Here is a 17,392-nt window from a genome sequence, read left to right on the forward strand (position 1 = left end):
CCCCCCCCCCTTCTCCCGCTGTTTCATCTGAAACGGCGGTCGCATAGCACACGGTTTCTCGGTGCGTTGGAAAAGCGTTTTTGGACGCTAGTTGTGTGCTCTGCTGCGCACGTTGAGTATGAGTTCGCCCCCACCTGGATTTGGATTTGAATTTGGGATTTGACGCTTTCCGAGTAAACAAATGTAGAGTGGAACAACTTTAGTAGTCGTATGGTGTATTAAACTAATCAGATTAGTTTTTAAATTTTATTTTTTTCACCATAATTATTAAATAAATATTTTTATTATATTTCTTTCCACGAACAAAAAAAAATGTGATCCACCGATTATTTATGATGCAGGGTTGCTGACACGTGGAGTTGAGTAGTGATCCTTCTTGCATTTTATATTATTTGGCAGCGGCAAGTATCCTCCATCTTTTTTCTACAAATCTTATTATTATTATCATTGCTACTATTTTTTGACTAAATTTGGGAAAGATTAATAACTAGGGATTACAGTCTTTTTCCGTTGTAGAGATTATAATCTTTAGATAAATTCTAGTAAGATTTTCTGATACTATAGTATCTTAGTATTTTATTAAAGGTTTCTGGATTTGAGTCTCATATTAATTTTTTTTTTTAAAAAAAAATCACTACTTGATGGGAAACCAAGGGGCCAATCTCATGTGCAGGAAAAGCCCAAGTCTAATATCAACAACGTGTCTTAATTTATTTCTTTTCCTTTTCTTGAGGAGAAAGGCGGTAGGGAAATGCGTACCTTATACGCCAATCCTAAATACCATTTATAAAATGTGCAAGTTGGTTGTACCCCCATCTTTCAAAAGTTCATACCACCCTTACTTGAGCAACTTCACTTAAAGATTGATATTTTGTATAAGAAGGAGACAATAATCGATACGTAATATTTTTTTGTCTTTGCTATAGATAGTTGCGTGGCGAGCAAGCACTTCTTTCATTTTTTTGTCTTATGCATGTAGAGGAGCATCCTATATGCAACTTGGTGCGCAAAAATGTTATACACGTTGAGATCTTTTGTAGAGAGTTATGGTAAACGGGGCGTGTGTGTACGTACAGCTGCTAATGGGCCTCTTTTGGGCCAGGCCCGATCCATTGCCGAAGGGGGAAGTGTTGTGGGCCGGGCCAGGTGTAGTCAAAATTCATATCCAAATTCATATCCATTTAGTATCGAATAAATCCGTTCTATTCGGATTTGAATTCGAATAAAATTTTGAATATTCATACCCACTGACGTTCCTACTCGAGAGGAGAAATCACACACTCAATTTTCTAATTTTTAGCTTCTAAGCCCTTGTTACCCCCATATTATCCCTAAACACCCTAAAAAATGGGTGAGGTTAGCTAACCCCACCTCAAATAAATTATTCCGGATTAGCTAACCCCACCTAACCCCACAAACTCCAACCAAACATTATTTTTCATTCATAATAACCCACTATCTTTCTTATCACACCTACTCCAACCAATCATTATTCTTCTTTATCAATCATTATCTTTTTATCCCACCTACTCCAACCAAACACTATTTTTCATTATTCTAGACTAACTCCAACTCCCAACCAAACACAAAAAAATTTTAACTCCACTTTAACCCTGAACTTAACTCTATTCCTGAAATAACTATTTTTTTCTTAATCCCGAACCAAACGGAGGCTAAATGTTTTAAAATTACTTCCTTGTTGGATGAGAACATTTTAGTTGGAAAGAGTACCAATTTTCCCCATCACATTTATGGGCACTTAAATGCCTTGTGAAGGAATCATTGGTTGGTGCCATTGGGTGTCAAGAAAGATTATTATTTATTTATTTATTTTCTCTTGTACAACTGGTATTATATAGTAAAAAGAATAATATTCAATCAACTTAAACATAAAGTTAGTTTAAAAAAATATTTTTTTTATTATTCTATATAGTTCAATTGGATTATTTGGATATAAATTTTCGTTGACATATATGTCTCCCAGATAATCTTATTTCTCATGTGTATACGAGAAGAAATTTTACTATATATCAGTCATATTATATTATTTATTAATAATTAATTATTTTTTAATAAAAATATAATAAAATATTTTTTTATTAATTATTATAAAATAGGTGAATTTTAAAAAAATAATTTCATTGATTAATAACGTTACATCACCAATACAACTCATGCACATTATATTTTTTGGCACATGAAAGAGCAATATACCATTAAATGATTGAAATGATTTTTTTCTTGTACATCAAGCAGATCATAATTTTCAGCACAAATTTTAAAGAAAATATATGTAAAGCATTAATGTGTATTTTATATCCCTCCACAGTTTTTTTTTTTTTTTTTTTTTGGGTACTCGTGACGTGATCACCCTATTTATTTCATCTATTGAAGACTTTGAGCATTACTAGGCATGGAACAAAATTTGGTGGGCATCCCTCCCCAACCAAGTTGTTTGGGACTGATCTGACCGATAGATGCCGCGTAGTGTGCGGGTGTCCATCGCAACCGTCCCCGCTACTTTCTCTCTCTCTCTCTTTACAAGATCGGAGCTCACAAATTTTTTTTTTTATTTTTCGTTTATGAGGGATCGCGACCACGCAGTGCCCATCGACATCGTCTCCAAACAACTTGCTTGGAACCGATGTTCACGAAATTTTTGTCCCTAGGCATGGCCTCTTTGTCGTTTTATCTTTTCTTATCTTATTAAAGGGACAGCTAAGCCGCACACATCATCATTATGTTACAAGTCATATATGATAATTAAGTTCATAAAAATCAATTTCCAACTACTTGACACTAATTATCTGTAGTACATTTATTTAATTATTTGAGAGGTAGGTAGCATGCTATTTACTTCGGTTATTTCATTTAAAAATAAACTTAGCTGAAAATATAAATCAATTAGGATTTGAACTTGAAATCTCGGATATCAACCACCAAGCCTCTTACCACTTGCGCTAGGAACAGTTGATACTATCAATTTAAATATTGATTCAAATTAAATATAGCTAGATTGCATTATGTGATTCATTTCATTTTGAGTGGAGGTTAATAAATACTATTTACGCAGGGACTTATTTGTTAGTTATTTTTTCTTTCACTCGATTATAACATAATCAGTGATACCAAACTGATTAGGCCGTTATCATCTTTTTTTCTTTTTTCTTTTTTATCTCTGAGCTAGGTATAGGTCAAAGGTAAGGGGCATGAAAATTAAGACATAAACTTTTCACATCACACCGACCGTCCCTAGAGCAAGTGGCAAAGGACTTGGAGGTTGGTATATAAGGTCCCAAGTTCTAATCCTATTTGATTCAGATTTTCAGCTAAATTTTTTTCTAAATAAAATAAACGAAGCGGGTGGCGTGATACCTATCCCTCTCAAAAAAAAAACTTTTCACATCATCATCAACCGTTTCTAACGCAAGGGACAAAGAATTTGATGATTGATACTCAAGATTTAAAATTTACAGTTAGTTCATGTTTTTAACTTAATTTGTTTTTTTTAAATAAATAAAATAAATAACATGTTATCTTTGTCTCGCTCTTTTTATAGTTAAAAAAAAAAAAACTTTCTATGTCATCCCTTGGATGCTTTATGTGAATAAAGTCAATGTATTATTTGTCCGTTTGCAAAGAAATGATGATGAAAGAAAATTAGGATTTTAGATTAAAAGTTGCTTGATAAGATCAAAATAATAACCTCCACCCAATCAACATGATAAATACAGAGCTAACAAATTGTGAATATCAAGATAGAAATTTTGAATCAGTAATCAAAATCATTAAAATTGATCTATAGTAATTAAAATATTTAGAAATTAATTTTTTTAATTTTTAAATATTATTAATGCAGTGATCAAAGGATCGCAAATCGACAACTTTTGACAGATTATATGAGCTATTTGTTTGTTTAACGATATAGAGCAATTTAAACCGCTTGATTTTTTAATCAAAAAAAGTCTTTATATTGTTTAGATAATATTTGATAACTTTAATTATGAAGTGGAAATGCCTACTATGTATCTTATTGGACTTCTCTATGTCATTTCATCTTTATGTGCGTTGTGTTTTGCGTTTATCAATACCTAGTTTAACTTAGGAAAATTTCAAATACCATCCATNATTCGTACTGGCCACTACGCAGGTACAGGAAACAGAGAACAATGTATAAGGTACAGGGTGAAACGATTTCAAACTGGTTCAAAATTTCTCAATTGGTAAACGACTCTCCTTTCCCGGACCACAAAGAAAAGTAAAAGGATTTTTTATTAATTAGAATCTTTAATAATTATCTCAATTATATTAATACGTAATAAAATCTTCTTTACGATAAATATATGGGTTTTTATTTCTCATTAAAAAGAGTATTATAAGTTCTCAAATTTATATGATTTTAATTATTTTTTTTTGCGTGACTCGATCAACCTAGCTCCACCGGATGTTTAAGATATATAATGATATATAAATTGCCTCTGACAAAACTGTTGTGGTCGACTAGAAAAAAAAAAAAAACATCTGATATTAAAATAAAGTCGTAAGAGTACATCATATTTAAGATCTATAACATCGGAAAATTCTATGAAGCGATTTTTACTAGCATGAAATTTAGTATTCTTCATTTGTTCGGTTTGTTTAACGATTAGAGAGATTCTAACGATCCGGTTGTGACATGTACTTAATCTACCTACTTTCCTCTCCTACACCTTTCTTGCTAGTTTCACTTTCGAATTTAACATCCGGTTGAAACAACTAAACTAAACTAGGACGTGATAACTTCACTAAGCTGCGTGTACAAATCAAGACCTACATCAGTTTTTCAACGAATAGAATCGGGTCATAGAGACATGAGGTTTTTCGAACTTTTTCATCTTCAACTGGGTAGCGCTGCTTCACAAACAGCGCTTAAAAAGTGAGAGGTAACAGGGTTGGTGTATTTAATGCTCCGGAACAAATCCCCTGCCGTTTACTCCGTTAGTAAAAAGTCTTCTCTATTTTTAAATAAACAACAAAAGAGATGTCTATATATTTTATATATTCTTCTCATAACGATATCTAGGACGTGTTAAAATGGGTATATATGTACAACTACTATATAATCATGTAGATCAAATTTTTATTATATATTCTATTCATTATATATATAATTATTATATCTTCTTATTATATTATAATAATATCCTCAGGCCGAGCCCATGACAGCTATATCGAGGTTCTTAAATCACGACCGCTCAAAAGATGGCAATCTAAATTAGGAAACTAATAAAAATGGGCAATTTAATATGATAAATTGGTTGGTGAGTGAGTTGAGATCTCTCGAGTATAGTAAAATTGGTAGGTAAAGAGTTAGGTTCTTAATTTTTTAGTTATCGTAGTTATCGAACCACGATAACTATCATAAATGTAGTTCGCTTTCCGTGTTAATAACAACCGCATTCTAAGAGGGACACTACCACTACGGTATAATTTTTCCAGTTTTTTTTTTTTTTAGATGTTTAAAACAACCTTTTATATATGTTTCCACGGGTTGCGAACCGGTTATACGTTCTTGAAAAACGTGTGGCTAGTAAGTAGACTTTCCATGTTGTCGCTTTTGCTCTAAATCAATAATCCTACCTATGGTAGAAAGGTATCTATTCTCTTATTACATGTATTTTAAAGACACGTGTACCTCTCGAGATGTAGGTGTGATGAGGATTTAATTTTCCATTTGAAATTTATAGTAAGGACATCAAAGTATAAAAAAATGAAATTATGAGATACTACGTTTCATATAGTTTAATCATAGGACACCAAAGTAAAAGTAAAAAAGCAGTCAAAAAAACAATTTAATATATGTTTTATGAAGTCTATGGGGAAGATACAAATAGTTTATAAGTGAAATCATGAGAAATCAAAATTGAAACAGAGATTAAATTGCTTTTTGCAATTTTTTTAATCATCTTAGCTATTATTTTTTATTTTTTTTTACTGTTCCGTGATTTAATTATGTGAAATTTGGTATTCCGTGATTACACTCTTTTATACCTACCATAAACTTTAAAAGGATTCAATTTGATCCATAACTATTTGCGTTTTGTGTTGCGTGTATTTCTACTTTACTGTATCTCTTCAGGTTATTCTATGTATCATCTGAAAAAGTTAAGTATTAATTTCAATAGTTTATAATAGATTTGTTATATTTCTGAAAAAAACTAATTTTTTAGTTCGCCAAATTTAACGAGATATAGCAATTTGTTTGTTTATCGAGTATATTAGACAGTTTTCAACAGCTAAACGCTAGGAAACTAGTGACGTAATTATTATAAATTTTTAATTTTTTTAATTAAAGATTTATAAAATTAATGATATCTAGTTAAAATTACTAAAACTAATGACTAAGTTTTAAAGATAGAACTATAAGTGTTAAACAATCGAGACATAAATAGTACAACTAACCCACCTCCAATAATAAAACTAGAATAGTTCGTTGAAAATTAGATTTTAGGATTAAAAGAAAGTAGTAGTAAAGAAACGTTTGCCTGTTTATTATGTAACTGAAATAAGTGTATTTCGTAGGTTCCCTACTGTATCTTTCAAAAAAAAAAAAATTGATATTTTTCTCGCTCTGTTTCTATTGTACAATAAATAAAATAAATAAATTTTTTTTGTTTAATTCAATTTTTGTACTTGATTGACATTTAAAATTTAGAACTCATAGTTAGTAGTTTAAGAAACAGGGAACGCAATCTTTGCCAACTACTACTACACTTTTCAAAAAAAAAACTCTCCCTATCCATAGTGCGGTGGGCGAAGCAAATAAAATAAATCTTTTTTTAAATCGACTTTTAGACTTAGTTTATCCTAATCTTGAACCCTGGAATATATGGTTGGAGGTTCAGGAAACGGTGAACGAGATCCCTGCCAGCCACACTACACTTTTCAAATACAGAATTAAAAGTACGGGGAATGGAAACTGGATATGGATCGAGTCTCTATTTTTTCTTTTTTCTTTTTTTCTACTATTGCCGGATTAGTCAAACCATAGTGACTAATACAATATTAGCTCACTTTCTTTTTTATTGATTGTTTATTCAGGGACGCATTTATCATAAATAATTGGAGGTGAGTTTTACTTTACTTAGTGTATTACGTTAGATCGATATAAATTAAACTTAGTTATAAATTTAACTATCATAGTTGACAAGGATCGCGTTCACCATTCTCCGAACCACCAACTATAGGCTCTAAAGTTCAAGTTTAGGATTAACTAAATATAAAAGTCGATTCAAATAAAAATTTACTTTATTGGCTTCATTTATCGTACGATGGATGGAGAGTTTATTAATTTATTTACATGATGTCTATTAATCACAGTTCATCAACCTTTAACTAAAAATACTTGAATTAATAGTATATACTGAACATTGTATTACTACTACACACGCCGAATCGACAGGGAAATTATTCTATTCTTTTCTATTTTGCTGTTTCTCCGGTACGGATCCCTGTTTTTAAAGCACTTGTAGCCAAGGTTCGTTCAACAAACCTCTGCTACAGCTACCCGTGACGCACCAGCGCTAGGGAGTATTTGCTTTTTATTTTTTTTTTTAAACACTCGAGGCTAGAACATTTCTCTCTCTCTCTCTTTCATCGCCCCTGCCAACGCTACCTGTGGGCGTGTGATGCGCCGTAGATAGCCAGTCTAGTCAGGGTTTGTTGAACCAACCCCTCCCTACGGGTGGTTTAAAACAAGGTACGGATCATTACGAGTTTCAGAAGTTATCTACTTTATTTATCCCACTAGTCGCAACGCGCCCCCACTCCACCATTCACACCAATCAACTCCTCCTCCAAAAAAAAAAAGAAAAAAGAAAAAAAAGAAGTAAAGTGTATCCTCTTTAGGTTTAAAAAAAAAAAAGCACCGAGACTTTGTCAACGATTAAGAGTTTGGGAAAATTTTCCAAACTCTTAATAATCAAGAAAGTCCGAGTGTTCAATAAAAAGAAATAATATCTAAAAAAATATGAGAATATTATTCTAATTAAATTAAGATAATTATAAGATTAAAACATTGGTAATAATTTAATTAGGTTGGAATATATATCAATAGCTTATCTGTTACAATAAATGGATCACTGTATTCTTTTTAAATACGTGTGTACTAGTGGAAACGCAGGGACTGGTCCACCCTCTTTAAACAAGGAAGCGGAGATATGGATGCCGGAGTAGACTTCGCTTAAAGATTCTTCAATCATCTCCTCTTTTCCTCTCGCTTCCTCCTACTTTTGTGTTTGAAAATCATCTCCTCACCTCGTGTGCCCGTCAAAATGTCAACATATGATAGGAGGAGGACGATGATCGCTAGTTCGAAAAGGAGAGGAACTAATTAAGTTCCTACTCTAAATAGGAAAAGGTGAGTCTTTGTGCTATGTCCTAACTTTTGTACTGCAATGGTCGTTGCTTGTACTGCAGTGTAGTACATTTGGTCGGTAATAATTACTTTCACTTGCTAAACCCCAAAATTCCAGTGGAGGAGGAGAGGGGCATTTTTATATGAATATAAATGTGATCCTCTTCAGATCTCGGGTTCGATCACTAGGTTGAGGTAGATCTGAGAAAACCCAGGTGAGATTTTTTTCGGGCACTTGTTGTCAATCGTTCTTCAAAATTAAATCTTTTTGTTTTTGTTTTTTGTTTTTTTCTCTATCATATGGCGTCAATGCAATTCCCCTGTTTTAAAATATTTGGTATATCTATATTATAATATAGTGTCTATGTAATAGTTAATTGCTTGCATCTAAGTTCTTCATCTGAGTTTCGTACCAACGACCAATACACAATTCTAAGATGGAGACCTCTTCTTCTTCTTGTTCTCCTTTTCTAATGGAGGAGGAGGAGGAGGCGAATGCGCTACTGAAGAAGAAGAAGAAGAAGAAGAAGACACAAGAGGATCAAATGGAGGAATCCAAAGATGAGCTGCAGCAGCATCAACGAGAGGATGAGGAGGAAGAAGAAGAAGAAGAAGAAGGGGGGGTTGTGGAGGAAAGGGGGGGAGAAGAGTTGAGGAGATCGGGAGTTGAGGCGAGGAGCGGCGAGTGGGAGCGGGTGGCGCCGTGGAGGAGGCAGGTGACGGTGCGTGGGGTGGCGGCGGGGGCGGCGATCGGGATCGTGTACAGCGTGATCGTGATGAAGCTGATCCTCACGACGGGGCTCGTGCCCACGCTCAACGTCTCCGCCGCGCTCCTCGCCTTCGTCGTCCTCCGCGGCTGGACCAAGCTCCTCCGCAAGCTCGGCCTCGTCGCCGCGCCCTTCACCCGCCAGGAGAACACCGTTGTTCAGACCTGCGCCGTCGCCTGCTACAGCATCGCCGTCGGAGGTCCAGATTCTTCTTCCTACATATATTTTTCTAATCATCTTCTTCTGTGTTGAAATTAGAGATAATAAAAACTTACAAACCGGAGAGCCAACGTATTCAGAAATTAAAATTGGATGGAATTGCGACCACATGGCAATAAGATTAATCTTCTCTATGACGTGTGGCGTGTTGTATTAGAGTGGGGGTCTCTTCTCCTTGCCAAATGCTTTCTCACTGTAATGTTAATAATAATAATAATACCAACACATCAGGGCTAAAAAGTAGTAGTTGTGAAATTTTTTTTTTTTTAAATTTTGTTAATACTTGTGTTTTTTCTGTTTTGGATACAGGAGGATTTGGGTCGTATTTATTGGGTCTGAACAAGAAGACGTATGAGCTTGCGGGAGTGGATACGGAGGGAAATGTGCCAGGAAGTTATAAGGAGCCTGGTATATATATATATATATATATATATATATATCATCCCGATGATATGAGAATAATCATATCTCAGGAAGCATGAGTATTGAACAAAAGCTACAAACCCGAAGGCTTAGCTGCTAGGTGTGACAATTTGTACTAGATCTCATAAACTTTGAAGATCTTTTATTTAAAGCATTAAAAAGCTTTAGTAATATTTCAGGTAGTTCGTCTATATTTTACTTGCCGGTTTTAGCTTGCTACAGGATTTTTACCTACTAGCCTAGGAAGTTAAATTCTAGCCTCAATAACTAGAAATAGATCTATCACTTATCTTAAAAAAAATTTTTTTTAAGTTGAATAAAGTTATGAAAATGTGATAATTTGATCATTTATAAAATATGGCTGGCAACTGTTAATAGTTAAAACTCAAGAAAACAAGCATTCCATTTATTACAGTTTTTTTAATATTTTAAATTAAAAATCTTTAAAATTTACGAGATCTATTAAAATTGCCAACCCAGCAGCTAAGCTTTCAAGATAGTAACTTTTGCTGAACTCATGCTTTTGCTAGCATGGGTATTCTCATATGATCGACTTGAGATATACATATAAATATACACACACATCAAAGACTTCATCCTCACATCGTTCGAATACCTAAACTTACTAATACCCGTAAACCACCTAATCTACCCAACGAATCGGCAAATTAACATTTGTAGAGAACTACCTCTTGTGAGTGACTCCTTCAAAAAAAAAAAAAACTCTTTTGAGTGAATCGTTCAAAAATACGCCATGAACCAATCAAAGTGCTCGTCGTTATGAGACAAATTTCCGTAGCCACCAACTACCTACTTTACATGTGTCGATTACTCGATAGGACTTTAAGCCTACTAAATTCTGAATTTATTGATCTATGGTACAAAGTAGTAGGTTTGTTGTCATATGACGGTACTAATGATGTTATTATTATGATGGTACTAATAAAAAGGAACAATGTTGTAAAATAGGAACAATGTTGTAAAATGACCTCTAGCATGTTTCGAAATTCAACCTCTAATATATTTAGAAGAGGTGCATCGATAAAGCTATTTATACAAGTAGTAGAATATAGAAGTACACTTTAGAGAGCTACTACATGTGGCGTTATATATAGGAAGAAAGCAGTTGTAGTTAAACCAGGCGGTAGTAGCTGGCCGTCTCCACTTAAAGTTATAGTTTGTTGGTACATTATAACCATCCAGCTAGTAGTACTTAAACAGTAGAGAAGTAAATAGGAGACATAGAAGCAAACTTGAAACAAAGACGTTAGGAACAGATTGTAATGACGGCAGAGAATGTTTTAGGAGAGGAGTCCTTCTTGTTTATATCGATACAGAATTCGACGGTTCATACATACGCTAGAGGAGATAAAACGACCGTATTTGAAGTATGTATACCCGCCTAATTAAAATCGGTTTCGGTTGTTCCTTCTTCCCTCTTAGGTGTCGGGTAGGGGCGTCTAGTCAGGGCTGCGGTGGCGGCCGTGGTAGTTACGCCGGAACGATGATAATTAAAACACGGTTCTCTTGTGATAGTTCGAGGGGTTTGTGTACAGTTACCGCTTCGAGCGCGGTTGCTCCTTGCCTTGACGGTAACGGTAGCCGTCGCCTTGGGTGGCGGGTATCAAGCGGCCTTCGTCTAGGGAGTAGTTCAACCGGTGGCGGCGCTTAGGCTTCTTCGGTATTGTTTCGACATCTGTCACCACACCCTCGCGCCTCTTCGGGAGCTGGGGGTCTTAGCGGTACAAAGACATCTAGTTTCGTATTCCCCGGAAGGTTGAAGGCAGCCCCAAGGGATATAGTTTCCGGAACATCTTCTCCTCCTTCCAATCTCCCCGATATTGCGTCGGGTACCGCCAAGGCTACCGAACCGACTCTTCGTAGCTGGCACCGCTCCAATCGCACTCTACCGGCCAGAACTTCAGTACGTAATCCAGACGCCTCTAGCTGTGCTGGCTGAAATAGTCCGGCGTCGGTTGATCCGGGCGATGTTGTGGACTCAGAAAAGGCCGGTTCCGGCGCTACTACTTCTCCCGTTGGAAAGGTATCAACATCCGGTACAAGTACAGCCACTCAGGGCGTGGCATTCGTAACGTCTTCGGGTCTCGTCCCCGCTCGTACATACGCTACTAGTGCATCATGGTGAAGTTGAGGCCCTTGTACTTCCCCTAACGATAACACCTCTGCTGGCACTTCTCCCACATTGGACTCATCCGATCGGTATACCCTTACGAGAGGGAACACTTTTCAAGCAACTCGACCCATAGCAGCTCCGGAACTCATAGGAGTAGACGGTGACGTTCTAGTAAAGAGATTTCAATTCCATGTGGGGTTTAAAGAAATTTGAAGTTGATAAAAGTTGATACCTGTCCTTTGATTATCTTACTGAATTAAGTACAAGAATTACCTCAAACTCGGTAATTAAAGGCTTCCTTAGCTTACGTTTCCGTTTTACTTTGAAGACTACCTGTTTCATATTGAACTAAAGTTACTTTCCCACAACGAGGTATTAGATACGATTCAAGTAACCAGAGAAAATGGAAAAAACTCCAACAACGCAGAGCCAGCTCGTACATACAAAGATCGTCACTTTCGTTCTTAGAACTCCTTTAACATGTCCGGTAGAGGATCTTACTCTCGATATCTCTACTTCTGGACATTGTGCTTCTTCTATGATGATAATCTTTGTAGTTGAACTATAGAACAATATTTACTAATACAAAATTCAAAGAGAGCAGGTAATCGTCTGGAACATCGGGACGTTCGAAGAGTATGATGAAAGACCATCTGATCGTCCTATGGTTAGAGGGAAATCCAGTGATTAGTCGCCGGTGTAGTAAGGGGTCCTTTCTTAACGGGGTTTTTCTTCTCTTTCTAATTGCTCTACCCTTGTTTAGTAGGGACGCGGTTGTATTCACTCCGATTTTAGCTTCTTTTTAGACGTCCTTATCCTCTACAGTACTATCATTCGTTTTGTGTCAACTGAGTTCTCAATTTGCTTGCTACTCCTCTTATATCTATTCGTCCCAAAATGCAGACAAAGGTCCGAAATTCTGGCTTTCAGCCCTTAACGCGCTTGGGTGTACTAGGTAGAGGTGGTCTCATTTTGGTGAGCTTCTTCGAGGTCTCCTTCGATTAACGCTTTATCAAATATTTCGGCGCTTGGACGAAAGACTCTCCTGTAACTCAAACTTTATAAGTGTCGTTTAGGTTTAACTTTAAGTCCAAGCTACTCGTCTTCTAGTCCTTTTCAACACATGAACCGGTAGAATAGAGGAACTCCCCACACCTTAGGTAACTAATCTTGTCGTCAGCGTCAAGGCGAGCCTATTCAATTAAACATCAGTTAATAGTACTAGACTCTTTACTGCCGCGAGTTAATCTTTGTATCTCACGTTCGGTGCTTATATTTGTTTTTACGGAGTTTTAAAAACAAAATACCCCTCTTGTTGCTTCCTAAGACTTTGAATAATCCGTCGATTTAGGGAGAAAGTACTAGCTTTAGATCTAGAAATGGTTAACTCCGATAAAGTATTAGTCAATCACATTCATACGAACTTCATTGTAATGACATTAGATCTAAGATCTGCTTCATGTTATCGAAAATACATGTTATCGAAAATAATTCAAAGTCAGAAAGAAACTCGAATTTACCTCCAAAGTAGGATTTGTTCTTGTAGTATGTCATCGTCGACTTTTTTTCGATCATTGCTTGTTTTTGTTGTATCGTGTAATTGTATGTGATTTACGTCGAATTTTTGTCGTCGAAGATCAATAATAGTAGGACTTAAATCTAAGACTTGGATGTTTTTCCTTAATTTTTTTGTTTGTGTTTTTATTTTTACGATCTATACTTTTTTTTTTTTTAATATGGAAAGAATCTCCTTGATTTTGTTCTTCGGGTTGTTTCGATTGCCATTTCTCTTTACGGCAGTAGGTAGGTTTANTATATATATATATATATATATATATAGAGAGAGAGAGAGAGAGAGAGAGAGAGAGAGAACTAGCACACGAATGTTCTTCTTTTTCCTATGTGAGGTACCACTGTATTCCCTTCTTTGTACTCATATCGACGGTCAACCAACTTTTCGCAAAGCAGCCGAGCGCATTAAGCATCATCCACATTTTGAAAGATTTGCAGAATCACCATTTACATCATTCTTAACAGAAAGAGAGAAATTCTATATCTTCGAATCAGTGCTTTGTTTATGGAGTAGAATTTAGTGCTTCATAATTAATCGTAAAAGATCTTAAATGGTCCTTCTAGTATTCCCCCCCAAAAAAAAAAAAAATTAATGGTCCCGAAAAACCTATGTTTTAATTTGACCAAATAAGAACTCTTCTCCTAATGTGAAGTATTTTTTCAGAGGCATCCAAGTGATAATATATAATCCAAATAAAAGGAAACAAAGAAAAAAAAAATAGCGAGGGCTAAAAGACTGAATTTACTGCAAAATACAAACACCAACAGTGACTAGGCTCTCATTTATAGCATATATATATATCAAGCAATAAAATTCACTTCTTTAACTTCAATCATTATTAGAAACATCAAATAAAACAGCTTATGTACACAACACTCTAAACCAGACCACAGTGTATGCACCGAGTTGAAGTGCATCGTCTCCATCCCCCTAAATAAAATCTACAGCAGAGACCCGCACAGCAAAGAAACAATTTTTAAGGGAACGTAACAAAGAAACAATTTTTAGTTTTAATGGATCACACAATCAACAAAAGCCCAAGATCAATTGAGAGGGAGAGAGAGTAGCTTCAGGGTATTTACAGGTCGAGAAAGCCGGTTTTTCGCAGCACGGCGTTGCGCACGCGGCGGAGGTCCCGGCCCTTGAGGGTGCGCCCCGCCCCCTCCAACACCGAGAGCCTCGTCGCGTGCGACCTCGCCACGATCACGTGCGGCGGCACCATCTCCCCGCGTCCATGGCGCTCCTCCTCTCCCTCCTCTTCGGCCACACCGGCACCGCCACCGGCGCCGATTGCCGGAACCCGTTCCTCACCTTCTCGTCCGGCGCCGGGGCCGGAAGCGGCATCGGCCGCGCCGCGCCCGGGGGCCGTGGCGGCGGCGCGTCGTCGGCGAGGAGGGCGGAGAGGCCGAACCTCTCGGGGACGAAGTGGCGGCGCCGCAGGTGACCGGACGGCGAGTAGGCGGCGGCGGCGGAGGAGGAGGGGGGCGAGGTAGAGGAGTCGAAGGAGTAAGGATCCTCGTCGGCGGCGGCGGCGGCGGGGGCGGCGGAGGAGGACCAGACCACGTCGCTCTCGTCGAGCTCGAGGTTAGGGTTAGGCTTAGGGTTAGGATCTGCGCGACCGAGTTGCTTCAAGAGGCCGAGGAATCGGAGCGAAGAGTAGGAGGAGGAGAACGACGAAGCGGCGGAGGAGCGCGGTGCGGTCGCCGCCGCGGCCGCCTCTTCGCCCATCACGGCGCGCCCCCTTTATTTATTATTATTATTATTGTTGTTATTATTTTCTACTCTTTTTTTTTCAGCTCTGCTCCGCAACTCCTCTATTATGAAGCGTTTTAATACAATTCGCAGATGCAATTATTGGAGTTGCCGCTTTACGGTGTTCGTGAGGTACAGCGGAAACGATGAGTCAGCAAAACAGGGGTTGAGATTCGAGAAGGGAGGAGAATCTCCCAAGTACTGATGATGATGATGATGATGATGCAGTGGGATTCTACTGGAGTGGCAGTGAGGAAGGGTTAGGATGCATCGATCCTGGGAACCAAAGGCATAGGATTAGCTCCCTGCTCCAAACAGCCAGCAGCTTTTCGAACCACTAAAAGTGTGACACTCAAGACTGCTCCCTCTCGTAGCAATGAGAGTCTGAGTCTGTTTATTTCATCGAAACTAAAACTCAAATTAAAGTAAACTTTCGAGTGAACTAGATGTCCGGCAAAATTTACATATTTCTATGTTTGCCTGTATAACTATGAAATTAAAAAAATTTTAGTTTGCTTCATGTTTTGCCTGAAATAAGCTGATTAATTCAGAAAAGTTTGTGTTCCAACTAAAATTAAAATTACGGTAAACTGAACAACAAAAAAAGGTATTTACGGTCGAAAACCAATTTACCTATCTCTATTAATGAACACATCTTGATAAACAATGAAATTTTTCAGCCCCGCAGAAAAATCGCACTCTTAGTCTATACCCTAGGCCCTTGCTGTGAAAGACGGATAATGCTTTTTTTTTTTTTTTGGAGAAAGAGAAAGATATATAGTATGATATCTATTTTGTTTATTTCTTTTAAAAAACTTAGTTGAAATTACGAAGCAATTAGATTTCGAACTTAAAATCTCGGATACCAATCATCAAATTTTTTACCATTTGCACTAAAGACAGACTATGTTGTAAGAATAAGTAGGCCAAAAATAAATAATAACATTTGATTAAATCTTTCTTGATCGTATATAGGAGTATAAAAAAAAAAAAAAATTTAACATAGTTCAACTTGATATATATTTTTTCTTTATTTGAACTTTATTATCTCACATGACTCAAAAAAATTTACATGCACATGCTTGTAATTCTATACCAAATTTTTCAGTAAATCCATAATACTGTTCAAGGTTTATGTATAACAATGTTAACAAAACAGAGATTCTCTTGGCATTAACTGCATGTACCATGTAACTTAATTGGATGGTACCACATGAATAAATAATTGTTTATCAGAGATTCCTCTCTTTTCAAAGTGGCCCCTATCACACAGTCATAACCTTTTACTCATCCAATAATTTGAAAGCTACTTATTAGAGCTTCAATTGCTAGTGATGAGAAGGGAGGTAGTGTGCATGTTAGGGTTTCAACACAATTGATGATTATTTTTTTTTGTGTGGAGTAACTCAATGTGAAAACAACTCCAATTAAAATAATTTCTGCGTTCTTTATTTAAACACTTTACTTTTAAATCTTAATATAAATTATTATACTTTAGTTATTGAACATAAATAAATATGTTGTTTTATAACACAACCATCTTATTCTTCCCCCTAAAATGAATATTTCACCTAATAATAACTTGAATGATAAAAAATATATATATTTTTTAATTATAGTATAATTCTATAAAGCTAAGTATTTAAGTTAGAAGTTATATGAGCCAATTTTTAATAAATTGAAAAAAAACAAAAAATTTAGAAACCACATGTGCATTTTGGCACAAAAATTTAGAAACCTACTCCTTTTCTTTTTATTTCTTCTGTTTTTTTTGGGAGTAATACTCTGCAATAAATTGGGTCATTATTTCATCTTTTTTAGGAAAAGGGAAGGCATGATAACCACAGTGAACATTAACATCATCATTAAACGCTATTTGTATGATTGAGTAGTGTTATAAATCATGTACCATTGTCTAAATTATATAAATATAATTTGTGTTAATATCATACTATCAAAAATCTTAACTAATTATATATATTCAAAAATATTGATATGAAATTATAAATATATCAATAATTTATCAAATTAATATTATAAATATATAGAGCATTTCCCAATATAAATGATACAATTCAATTTAACTGAGTCCAATTAGAAATGGTGGACAATGATAATCTCATGATCTC

The 17,392-nt window shown here is 36.0% G+C and overlaps 1 protein-coding gene and 1 pseudogene across 1 annotated transcript; one reads left to right on the forward strand and one right to left on the reverse strand.

Moving 5' to 3' along the window:
- The first annotated feature begins 8,098 nt into the window (after positions 1 to 8,098).
- On the forward strand, positions 8,099 to 11,476 carry LOC109704552 (probable metal-nicotianamine transporter YSL9). The gene is made up of 5 exons (XM_020225296.1): positions 8,099 to 8,398; positions 8,514 to 8,610; positions 8,875 to 9,361; positions 9,691 to 9,789; positions 11,361 to 11,476. The coding sequence occupies exons 3-5, from the start codon at positions 8,941 to 8,943 to the stop codon at positions 11,474 to 11,476; spliced, it is 636 nt and encodes a 211-aa protein (XP_020080885.1). The 5' UTR covers positions 8,099 to 8,398; positions 8,514 to 8,610; positions 8,875 to 8,940.
- Positions 11,477 to 14,307: 2,831 nt separating this feature from the next.
- LOC109704550 lies at positions 14,308 to 15,697 on the reverse strand (annotated as a pseudogene).
- Between the last annotated feature and the right edge of the window lie 1,695 nt (positions 15,698 to 17,392).

Source organism: Ananas comosus, unplaced genomic scaffold (assembly GCF_001540865.1).
Source record: "Ananas comosus cultivar F153 unplaced genomic scaffold, ASM154086v1, whole genome shotgun sequence".
NCBI classification, from domain to species: Eukaryota; Viridiplantae; Streptophyta; class Magnoliopsida; order Poales; family Bromeliaceae; genus Ananas; species Ananas comosus.